Raw genomic sequence first — 12,215 nt, forward strand, 5'->3', positions numbered from 1 at the left:
AAGGGAGGACAGTAACAGGAGACCCTATGAGCTGAACATAACAGTATACCAGTGGAAGGAGGACAGTAGCAGGAGACCCTATGAGCTGAACATAACAGTATACCAGTGGAAGGAGGACAGTAGCAGGAGACCCTATGAGCTGAACATAACAGTATACCAGTGGAAGGAGGACAGTAGCAGGAGACCCTATGAGCTGAACATAACAGTATACCAGTGGAAGGAGGACAGTAGCAGGAGACCCTAAGAGCTGAACATAACAGTATACCAGTGGAAGGAGGACAGTAGCAGGAGACCCTATGAGCTGAACATAACAGTATACCAGTGGAAGGAGGACAGTAGCAGGAGACCCTAAGAGCTGAACATAACAGTATACCAGTGGAAGGAGGACAGTAGCAGGAGACCCTATGAGCTGAACATAACAGTATACCAGTGGAAGGAGGACAGTAGCAGGAGACCCTATGAGCTGAACATAACAGTATACCAGTGGAAGGAGGACAGTATCAGGAGACCCTATGAGCTGAACATAACAGTATACCAGTGGAAGGAGGACAGTAACAGGAGACCCTATGAGCTGAACATAACAGTATACCAGTGGAAGGAGGACAGTAGCAGGAGACCCTATGAGCTGAACATAACAGTATACCAGTGGAAGGAGGACAGTAGCAGGAGACCCTATGAGCTGAACATAACAGTATACCAGTGGAAGGGAGGACAGTAGCAGGAGACCCTATGAGCTGAACATAACAGTATACCAGTGGAAGGGAGGACAGTAGCAGGAGACCCTATGAGCTGAACATAACAGTATGCCAGTGGAAGGAGGACAGTAGCAGGAGACCCTATGAGCTGAACATAACAGTATGCCAGTGGAAGGAGGACAGTAGCAGGAGACCCTATGAGCTGAACATAACAGTATACCAGTGGAAGGGAGGACAGTAGCAGGAGACCCTATGAGCTGAACATAACAGTATACCAGTGGAAGGAGGACAGTAGCAGGAGACCCTATGAGCTGAACATAACAGTATACCAGTGGAAGGAGGACAGTAGCAGGAGACCCTATGAGCTGAACATAACAGTATACCAGTGGAAGGAGGACAGTAGCAGGAGACCCTATGAGCTGAACATAACAGTATACCAGTGGAAGGGAGGACAGTAGCAGGAGACCCTATGAGCTGAACATAACAGTATACCAGTGGAAGGGAGGACAGTAGCAGGAGACCCTATGAGCTGAACATAACAGTATACCAGTGGAAGGGAGGACAGTAGCAGGAGACCCTATGAGCTGAACATAACAGTATACCAGTGGAAGGAGGACAGTAGCAGGAGACCCTATGACCTGAACATAACAGTATACCAGTGGAAGGAGGACAGTAGCAGGAGACCCTATGAGCTGAACATAACAGTATACCAGTGGAAGGAGGACAGTAGCAGGAGACCCTATGAGCTGAACATAACAGTATACCAGTGGAAGGGAGGACAGTAGCAGGAGACCCTATGAGCTGAACATAACAGTATACCAGTGGAAGGAGGACAGTAGCAGGAGACCCTATGAGCTGAACATAACAGTATACCAGTGGAAGGAGGACAGTATCAGGAGACCCTATGAGATGAACATAACAGTATACCAGTGGAAGGGAGGACAGTAGCAGGAGACCCTATGAGCTGAACATAACAGTATACCAGTGGAAGGAGGACAGTAGCAGGAGACCCTATGAGCTGAACATAACAGTATACCAGTGGAAGGAGGACAGTAGCAGGAGACCCTATGAGCTGAACATAACAGTATACCAGTGGAAGGAGGACAGTAGCAGGAGACCCTATGAGCTGAACATAACAGTATACCAGTGGAAGGGAGGACAGTAGCAGGAGACCCTATGAGCTGAACATAACAGTATACCAGTGGAAGGGAGGACAGTAGCAGGAGACCCTATGAGCTGAACATAACAGTATACCAGTGGAAGGAGGACAGTAGCAGGAGACCCTATGAGCTGAACATAACAGTATACCAGTGGAAGGGAGGACAGTAGCAGGAGACCCTATGAGCTGAACATAACAGTATACCAGTGGAAGGGAGGACAGTAACAGGAGACCCTATGAGCTGAACATAACAGTATACCAGTGGAAGGGAGGACAGTAGCAGGAGACCCTATGAGCTGAACATAACAGTATACCAGTGGAAGGGAGGACAGTAGCAGGAGGACAGTAGCAGGAGGACAGTAGCAGGAGACCCAACTGTGGTTGGTGACTATTATCATTTCCCATCGTAGCTAATTCAGTTGAAGTAATTCCTTTACTGATTTGGTAACATAATTTAGTTTTAATCACTTAACTCATAAACAAACTTGATATCAGTAAAAACACTAACTAACTGGTAGGTCTGCCTTCACTTGGTACTTCTGTGAACGTTCATTATCCTCCCTCCTCAGAAGAGAGAGAAATTAGACAATATCTTAAAAATATGTGGGGTTTTGGTAACGGAATTACAAGGCAACGTTTCTTAAACTTTCACGAGGCAAATCATTTATCCAAAACTAAATCTAAGTGTTGATATTTAGTTGGCAGGGGTCTTTACTTCAACATTTGTGTATTTCTGACACCTTTTAAGACTTTTTCTGGTAGATGATGTCTAAGACCCCTTTTCCATCTGTTTCACCAGAATGGAAAATGGTTGAAAAATGGATATAAAGACTCTTAGCTTTCATTTGACACCCTTTTAGATGGAAATTACATTTACATTTACATTTTAGTCATTTAGCAGACGCTCTTATCCAGAGCGACTTACAGGAGCAATTAGGGTTAAGTGCCTTGCTCAAGGGCACATTTACGTCATTTAGCAGACGCTCTTATCCAGAGCGACTCACCAATTGATGCATTCACCCTATAGCCAGTGGGATAACCACTTTACAATTTTTTTTGGGGGGGGGTATAAGGATTACTTTATCCTATCCCAGGTATTCCTTAAAGAGGTGGGGTTTAAATGTCTCCGGAAGGTGGTGAGCGACTCCGCTGTGTGTGTGGGGGGGGGGGGGGTAGAAGGATTGCTTTATCCTATCCCAGGTATTCCTTAAAGAGGTGGGGTTTCAAATGTCTCCGGAAGGTGGTGAGTGACTCCGCTGTCCTGGCGTCGTGAGGGAGCTTGTTCCACCATTGGGGTGCCAGAGCAGCGAACAGTTTTGACTGGGCTGAGCGGGAACTATGCTTCCGCAGAGGAAGGGGAGCCAGCAGGCCAGAGGTGGATGAACGCAATGCCCTCGTTTGGGTGTAGGGACTGATCAGAGCCCGAAGGTACAGAGGTGCCGTTCCCCTCGCTGCTCCAAAGGCAAGCACCATGGTCTTGTAACGGATGCGAGCTTCAACTGGAAGCCAGTGGAGTGTGCGGAGGAGGGGGGTGACGTGAGAGAACTTGGGAAGGTTGAACACCAGACGGGCTGCGGCATTCTGGATGAGTTGTAGGGGTTTAATGGCACATGCAGGGAGGCCAGCCAACAGCGAGTTGCAGTAATCCAGACGGGAGATGACAAGTGCCTGGATTAGGACCTGTGCCGCTTCCTGTGTAAGGCAGGGTCGTACTCTCCGAATGTTGTAGAGCATGAACCTGCAGGAGCGGGTCACCGCCTTGATGTTAGCGGAGAACGACAGGGTGTTGTCCAGGGTCACGCCAAGGCTCTTCGCACTCTGGGAGGAGGACACAACGGAGTTGTCAACCGTGATGGCGAGATCATGGAACGGGCAGTCCTTCCCCGGGAGGAAGAGCAGCTCCGTCTTGCCAGGGTTCAGCTTGAGGTGGTGATCCGTCATCCATTCTGATATGTCTGCCAGACATGCAGAGATGCGATTCGCCACCTGGTTATCAGAAGGGGGAAAGGAGAAGATTAGTTGTGTATCGTCAGCGTAGCAATGATAGGAGAGGCCGTGTGAGGATATGACAGAGCCAAGTGACTTGGTGTATAGGGAGAAAAGGAGAGGGCCTAGAACTGAGCCCTGGGGGACACCAGTGGTGAGAGCACGTGGTGCGGAGACAGCTTCTCGCCACGCCACTTGGTAGGAGCGACCGGTCAGGTAGGACGCAATCCAGGAGTGAGCCGCGCCGGAGATGCCCAGCTCGGAGAGGGTGGAGAGGAGGATCTGATGGTTCACAGTATCAAAGGCAGCAGACAGGTCTAGAAGGACAAGAGCAGAGGAGAGAGAGTTAGCTTTAGCAGTGCGGAGAGCCTCCGTGACACAGAGAAGAGCAGTCTCAGTTGAATGACCAGTCCTGAAACCTGATTGGTTTGGATCAAGAAGGTCATTCTGAGAGAGATAGCAAGAGAGTTGGCTAAAGACGGCACGCTCAATAGTTTTGGAAAGAAAAGAAAGAAGGGATACTGGTCTGTAGTTGTTGACATCAGTGGGGTCGAGTGTTGGTTTTTTGAGAAGGGGAGCAACTCTCGCTCTCTTGAAGACGGAAGGGACATGGCCAGCGGTCAAGGATGAGTTGATCAGCGAGGTGAGGTAGGGGAGAAGGTCACCGGAGATGGTCTGGAGAAGAGAGGAGGGGATGGGGTCAAGCGGGCAGGTTGTTGGGCGGCCTGCAGTCACAAGTCGCAGGATTTTATCTGGAGAGAGAGGGGAGAAAGAAGTCAAAGCATAGGGTAGGGCAGTGTGAGCAGGACCAGCAGTGTCATTAGACTTAACAAACGAGGATCGGATGTCGTCAACCTTCTTTTCAAAGTGGTTGACGAAGTCATCCACAGAGAGAAAGGAGGGGGGGGGGAGGATTCAGGAGGGAGGAAAATGTGGCAAAGAGCTTCCTAGGGTTAGAGGCAGATGCTTGGAATTTAGAGTGGTAGAAGGTGGCCTTAGCAGCAGAAACAGATGAAGAAAATGTAGAGAGGAGGGAGTGAAAAGATGCCAGGTCGGCAGGGAGTTTAGTTTTCTTCCATTTCCGCTCCGCTGCCCGGAGCTCTGTTCTGTGAGCTCGCAATGAGTCATCAAGCCACGGAGCTGGAGGGGAGGACCGAGCCGGCCGGGAGGATAGGGGACACAGAGAGTCAAAGGATGCAGAAAGGGAGGAGAGGAGGGTTGAGGAGGCAGAATCAGGAGATTGGAGGGAGAAGGATTGAGCAGAGGGAAGAGATGATAGGATGGAAGAGGAGAGAGTAGTGGGAGAGAGAGAGCGAAGGTTGCGGCGGCGCATTACCATCTGTGTAGGGGCAGAGTGAGTAGTGTGGGAGGAGAGCGAGAGAGAAAAGGAAACAAAGTAGTGGTCGGAGACATGGAGGGGAGTTGCAGTGAGATTAGTAGAGGAGCAGCATCTAGTGAAGATGAGGTCAAGCGTATTGCCTGCCTTGTGAGTAGGGGGGGACGGTGAGAGGGTGAGGTCAAAAGAGGAGAGGAGTGGAAAGAAGGAGGCAGAGAGAAATTAGTCAAATGTGGACATAGGGAGGTTGAAATCCCCCAAAACTGTGAGGGGTGAGCCATCCTCAGGAAAGGAACTTATCAAGGCGTCAAGCTCATTGATGAACTCTCCAAGGGAACCTGGAGGGCGATAGATGACAAGGATATTAAGCTTAAATGGGCTAGTGACTGTGACAGCATGGAATTCAAATGAGGAGATAGACAGATGGGTTAGGGGAAAAATTGAGAATGTCCACTTGGGAGAGATGAGGATTCCTGTACCACCACCCCTCTGACCAGATGCTCTCGGGGTATGCGAGAACACATGGTCAGACGAGGAGAGAGCAGTAGGAGTAGCAGTGTTTTCAGTGGTAATCCATGTTTCCGTCAGCGCCAGGAAGTCGAGGGACTGGAGGTTGGCATAGGCTGGGATGAAGTCAGCTTTGTTGGCAGCAGAACGGCAGTTCCAGAGGCTGCCTGAGACCTGGAACTCCAGGTGTGGGGTGCGTGCAGGGACCACCAGGTGGAGAGCTGTTTCCAATGTTAATGTGCTGCTAGCCAACGTTTAATTTTTGCTGCGTTATCCGTTATGAAAGGAACTAGACACGGACATAAATTATCTGTTTAGTGTGTTAACACACTCTTGGCAGTTTGTTGTAACCAAGTATTGGTGCTAAACTGTGTGTTAATAGATGCTAGCATGCTAGTTAGCTATGGCGTCATAGCTAGGCATCATGGGTTGTTGTGGGTAGTTACTGTAGGTTGGCAGTGTCTTCGGCCGTGCCGGCTGTAGCACGAAGCGAGCTAACTAGCCGTTTATCGAACAGAGTCAGAGTCAACACAGTAGCCATTGTGTGCCGGGTGTAGCACGAAGCTAGCTAGCTAGCCGTTCTTCAAACAAAGTCAACACAGTGGCCATTGCTAGCTACCCAACACGACCAGCTAACTGTACTGTAGTAGCTAAATACAATATACTTGTCCTAGCTAGCCAACGTTTAATCATTGCTGCGTCATGAAAGGAACTTGACACAGACACGAATGATCTGTTTAGTGTGTTAACACACTATTGGTGGTTTGTTGTGACCAAGTGTTGGTGCTAAACTGTGTGTTATTGTTATTGGATGCTATCATGCTAGTTAGCTATGGTGTCATAGTTAGCTAGCTGAATAAAGTGGGTTGAGTCTATTCCTTTAAACATTGAACCGCTGTGGTTCACAACAATTCTGATTTCTAAAGGTGGAAGTTAGCTAGCTAGCCTCGTGCTTCGATACTAACCTACAATAATTACCTACGGAAACCTACAATAACAACAATACTAACCTACAGGTTAGAGAGGCAGCAGCCACGCGGTGTGGTGCGTTTGTGTAGCCTGTGCAGAGAGGAGAGAACAGGGATAGGCAGAGGCATAGTTGACAGGCTGTAGCAAATGGCTACAAAAATGCAGAGGAGATCGGAATGAAATGAGCTAAGCATCTGGGAGAGGAGAGAGCAGGGCCTCCCTCACCAAAAACTTCTACCTCAGAAACTAAAATTGTTTCACTGAACCACCCGAACAAAAACTCTCCCAACTTCCACCTTTAGAAATCAGAATTGTTGTGAGCCACAGCGGTTCAATGTTTAAAGGAATAGACTCAACCCACTTTATTCAGCTAGCTAACTATGACACCATAGCTAACTAGCATGATAGCATCCAATAACAATAACACACAGTTTAGCACCAACACTTGGTCACAACAAACCACCAATAGTGTGTTAACACACTAAACAGATCATTCGTGTCTGTGTCAAGTTCCTTTCATGACGCAGCAATGATTAAACGTTGGCTAGCTAGGACAAGTATATTGTATTTAGCTACTACAGTACAGTTAGCTGGTCGTGTTGGGTAGCTAGCAATGGCCACTGTGTTGACTTTGTTTGAAGAACGGCTAGCTAGCTAGCTTCGTGCTACACCCGGCACACAATGGCTACTGTGTTGACTCTGACTCTGTTCGAAAAACGGCTAGTTAGCTCGCTTCGTGCTACAGCCGGCACGGCCGAAGACACTGCCAACCTACAGTAACTACCCACAACAACCCACGATGCCTAGCTATGACGCCATAGCTAACTAGCATGCTAGCATCCATTAACACACAGTTTAGCACCAATACTTGGTTACAACAAACTGCCAAGAGTGTGTTAACACACTAAACAGATAATTTATGTCCGTGTCTAGTTCCTTTCATAACGGATAACGCAGCAAAAATTAAACGTTGGCTAGCAGCACATTAACATTGGAAACAGCTCTCCACCGTTGCTAAACGTTACCAGTAGCTACCCGCTAGCTAGCTAGCCTCGTGCTTCGATACTAACCTACAATAATTACCTACGGAAACCTACAATAACAACAATACTAACCTACAATAACTACAATACCTAACTACAACTAACTACCTACCTACGATCTAATACATGGTTTAAGCTTTACTCAACACCATATGAGAAGCTTACCTCCTGCTAGAGGAATGGCTTTAAACTTAGATTTCTGGTCAAACAGATGGAAAAGCGGTCTTGGAGAACACATACCAGAAGGTGGGCTAGTCTACCCGTCGTCACATTCTTTCAAACTAAAGGTGTCATGTCATAGCCGACACCACATTCTTTCAAACTAAAGGTGTCATGTCATAGCCGACACCACATTCTTTCAAACTAAAGGTGTCATGTCATAGCCGACACCACATTCTTTCTGCAGACATATTTGAATCTTAATTCGGAGCAGATATTTAACAGAGTTTTTGGAAAACGTGGTCGCATAAAAAACAGAGGGAGATTTTACCTTAGCATCTGCACAGTGTGAAGTTTTCTGTGCTAATTGTTCAAAGTAGTCCGTGTACATAGAGTTGTATGGTTTGTTAAACTTTGAAATCAATGGTTTTTGAGTCTCAACATAATTCTGTTATCGTGGAATTGCCCACAGTCAGTGTTACAAAACCAGTTAGCCAGACTACTGAAAACAGAAGCCAATGGTCGCTGTCTAGGGTGCCAGGCCTGGATAACAGGGTCTAGGGTGGTGGCCTGGATAACAGGGTCTAGGGTGGTGGCCTGGATAACAGGGTCTAGGGTGGTGGCCTGGATAACAGGGTCTAGGGTGGTGGCCTGGATAACAGGGTCTAGGGTGGTGGCCTGGATAACAGGGTCTAGGGTGGTGGCCTGGATAACAGGGTCTAGGGTGGTGGCCTGGATAACAGGGTCTAGGGTGGTGGCCTGGATAACAGGGTCTAGGGTGGTGGCCTGGATAACAGGGTCTAGGGTGGTGGCCTGGATAACAGGGTCTAGGGTGGTGGCCTGGATAACAGGGTCTAGGGTGGTGGCCTGGATAACAGGGTCTAGGGTGGTGGCCTGGATAACAGGGTCTAGGGTGGTGGCCTGGATAACAGGGTCTAGGGTGGTGGCCTGGATAACAGGGTCTAGGGTGCCAGGCCTGGATAACAGGGTCTAGGGTGGTGGCCTGGATAACAGGGTCTAGGGTGGTGGCCTGGATAACAGGGTCTAGGGTGGTGGCCTGGATAACAGGGTCTAGGGTGGTGGCCTGGATAACAGGGTCTAGGGTGGTGGCCTGGATAACAGGGTCTAGGGTGGTGGCCTGGATAACAGGGTCTAGGGTGGTGGCCTGGATAACAGGGTCTAGGGTGCCAGGCCTGGATAACAGGGTCTAGGGTGGTGGCCTGGATAACAGGGTCTAGGGTGGTGGCCTGGATAACAGGGTCTAGGGTGGTGGCCTGGATAACAGGGTCTAGGGTGGTGGCCTGGATAACAGGGTCTAGGGTGGTGGCCTGGATAACAGGGTCTAGGGTGGTGGCCTGGATAACAGGGTCTAGGGTGGTGGCCTGGATAACAGGGTCTAGGGTGGTGGCCTGGATAACAGGGTCTAGGGTGCCGGCCTGGATAACAGGGTCTAGGGTGGTGGCCTGGATAACAGGGTCTAGGATGGTGGCCTGGATAACAGGGTCTAGGGTGGTGGCCTGGATAACAGGGTCTAGGGTGGTGGCCTGGATAACAGGGTCTAGGGTGGTGGCCTGGATAACAGGGTCTAGGGTGGTGGCCTGGATAACAGGGTCTAGGGTGGTGGCCTGGATAACAGGGTCTAGGGTGGTGGCCTGGATAACAGGGTCTAGGGTGGTGGCCTGGATAACAGGGTCTAGGGTGGTGGCCTGGATAACAGGGTCTAGGGTGGTGGCCTGGATAACAGGGTCTAGGGTGGTGGCCTGGATAACAGGGTCTAGGGTGGTGGCCTGGATAACAGGGTCTAGGGTGGTGGCCTGGATAACAGGGTCTAGGGTGGTGGCCTGGATAACAGGGTCTAGGGTGGTGGCCTGGATAACAGGGTCTAGGGTGGTGGCCTGGATAACAGGGTCTAGGGTGGTGGCCTGGATAACAGGGTCTAGGGTGGTGGCCTGGATAACAGGGTCTAGGGTGGTGGCCTGGATAACAGGGTCTAGGGTGGTGGCCTGGATAACAGGTCCATATCATGAAGGTGTGTCATTAAGAGGAAGTGGACAGGGGTGTATTCATTACGCCGATTGCAAAAAGTTTTGCAACAGAAACCATTTACTCCAAATGTTGTTGAGTTCCATTTTGTTCTTAAACTGAAGTTTTAGTTCAGTTGTCTCTCTAAAAAATAAAATAAGGAGTAGGAGTCACTCTTTCGTCTGGTCCAAAAAATAACAATCCTAATGTCCCAGGGCAGTGATGGGGGACATTGCACTGTGTAGGGTGCTGCCTTTCGGATGGGACATTAAACGGGTGTCCTTACTCTCTGTGGTCACTAAAGTTCCCATGGCACTTATCGTAAGATTAGGGGTGTTAACCCCGGTGTCCTGGCTAAATTCCCAATCTGGCCCTCATACCATCATGGCCACTTAATCACCTTCAGCTTCCAATTGGCTCATTCATCCCCCCTCCTCTCCCCTGTAACTATTCCCCAGGTCGTTGCTGTAAATGAGAATGTGTTCTCAGTCAACTTACCTGGTAAAATAAGGGTAATATAAAATAAATAAAAAGATGGAAAAGACTAATCACAAATACTCTAGGGGAGAATCTCAATTGCATTTCCTTTTCATCCAATGGATTTCGAGAAGGAGGCGAGACGATGTGAGGAATCAAGGCAATTCAGATTCTCTCCTAGAAACGTTTTATTTTCTTCCTCCCTCTCTCCCATCTTCCTCCCTCTCTCCCATCTTCCTCCCTCTCTCCCGTCTTCCTCCCTCTCTCCCGTCTTCCTCCCTCTCTCCCGTCCTCCTCCCTCTCTCCCGTCTTCCTCCCTCTCTCCCGTCTTCCTCCCTCTCTCCCGTCCTCCTCCCTCTCTCCCGTCTTCCTCCCTCTCTCCCGTCCTCCTCCCTCTCTCCCGTCCTCCTCCCTCTCTCCCGTCCTCCTCCCTCTCTCCCGTCTTCCTCCCTCTCTCCCATCCTCCTCCCTCTCTCCCGTCCTCCTCCCTCTCTCCCGTCCTCCTCCCTCTCTCCCGTCTTCCTCCCTCTCTCCCGTCCTCCTCCCTCTCTCCCGTCTTCCTCCCTCTCTCCCGTCTTCCTCCCTCTCTCCCGTCCTCCTCCCTCTCTCCCGTCCTTCTCCCATCCTCCTCCCTCTCTCCCGTCTTCCTCCCTCTCTCCCGTCCTCCTCCCTCTCTCCCGTCTTCCTCCCTCTCTCCCGTCTTCCTCCCTCTCTCCCGTCTTCCTCCCTCTCTCCCGTCTTCCTCCCTCTCCCCGTCTTCCTCCCTCTCTCCCGTCTTCCTCCCTCTCTCCCGTCTTCCTCCCTCTCTCCCGTCTTCCTCCCTCTCTCCCGTCCTCCTCCCTCTCTCCCGTCCTCCTCCCTCTCTCCCGTCCTCCTCCCTCTCTCCCGTCCACAGGCAGAGGGCTGTGTTGGAGCAGCAGCTGCAGTTCAGACGAGGCCTGCTGATGGAGGCTGGGGCTCTGGGACAGACTCAGGACATCTCCCGAGCCTGGGTCTACTCCTACTTCGAGCTCCTACAACTACTGGGGCTGGCTGAGGCCCCGTCAGCACAGGAAGACTTACCCAAAGACATGTTCTAGAATTTCAGGGGAAAACTAGGGGATGTGGCTGACCAGCAAACCGATGTTGAATTTCCAAATTGGTAAACATTTGGTTATGGTAAGGGTAGGTTTAGGTTGGGCTGTCAATAGGATGCTAGTCAGTCATGTTCCTTTAGTTACGTCCCTTCAGTCACATCCCTTCAGTCACATCCCTTCAGTCACATCCCTTCAGTCACGTCCCTTCAGTCACGTCCCTTTAGTCACGTCCCTTCAGTCACATCCCTTCAGTCACATCCTTTCAGTCACGTCCCTTTAGTCACATCCCTTTAGTCACGTCCCTTTAGTAACGTCCCTTCAGTCACATCCCTTCAGTCACGTCCCTTTAGTCACATCCCTTTAGTCACATCCCTTTAGTCACGTCCCTTTAGTCACATCCCTTTAGTCACGTCCCTTTAGTAACGTCCCTTCAGTCACATCCCTTCAGTCACGTCCCTTTAGTCACATCCCTTTAGTCACATCCCTTTAGTCACATCCCTTTAGTCACGTCCCTTTAGTAACGTCCCTTCAGTCACATCCCTTCAGTCACGTCCCTTTAGTCACATCCCTTTAGTCACATCCCTTTAGTAACGTCCCTTCAGTCACGTCCCTTTAGCCACGTCCCTTTAGTCACGTCCCTTTAGTCACGTCCCTTCAGTCACGTCCCTTTAGTCACGTCCCTTTAGTCACGTCCCTTTAGTCACATCCCTTTAGTCACATCCCTTTAGTCACGTCCCTTTAGTCACGTCCCTTCAGTCACGTCCCTTCAGTCACATCCCTTTAGTC

General features: G+C 49.9%; 1 protein-coding gene across 1 annotated transcript in view; it reads left to right on the top strand.

Moving 5' to 3' along the window:
• The window catches only part of LOC311143879 (uncharacterized protein), a gene marked incomplete at both ends in the record, with an annotated part of 70,369 nt that extends 58,937 nt beyond the window's left edge, over positions 1-11,432 (top strand). Inside the window, one exon of the mRNA XM_084179750.1 lies at positions 11,249-11,432. Within this exon, the coding sequence (XP_084035876.1) occupies positions 11,249-11,432 (184 nt within the window). The remainder of the gene's footprint in view (positions 1-11,248) is intronic.
• Positions 11,433-12,215: the final 783 nt, after the last annotated feature.

This window comes from Coregonus lavaretus, assembly GCF_964263955.1.
Source record: "Coregonus lavaretus genome assembly, chromosome: 16".
Lineage (NCBI taxonomy): Eukaryota > Metazoa > Chordata > Actinopteri > Salmoniformes > Salmonidae > Coregonus > Coregonus lavaretus.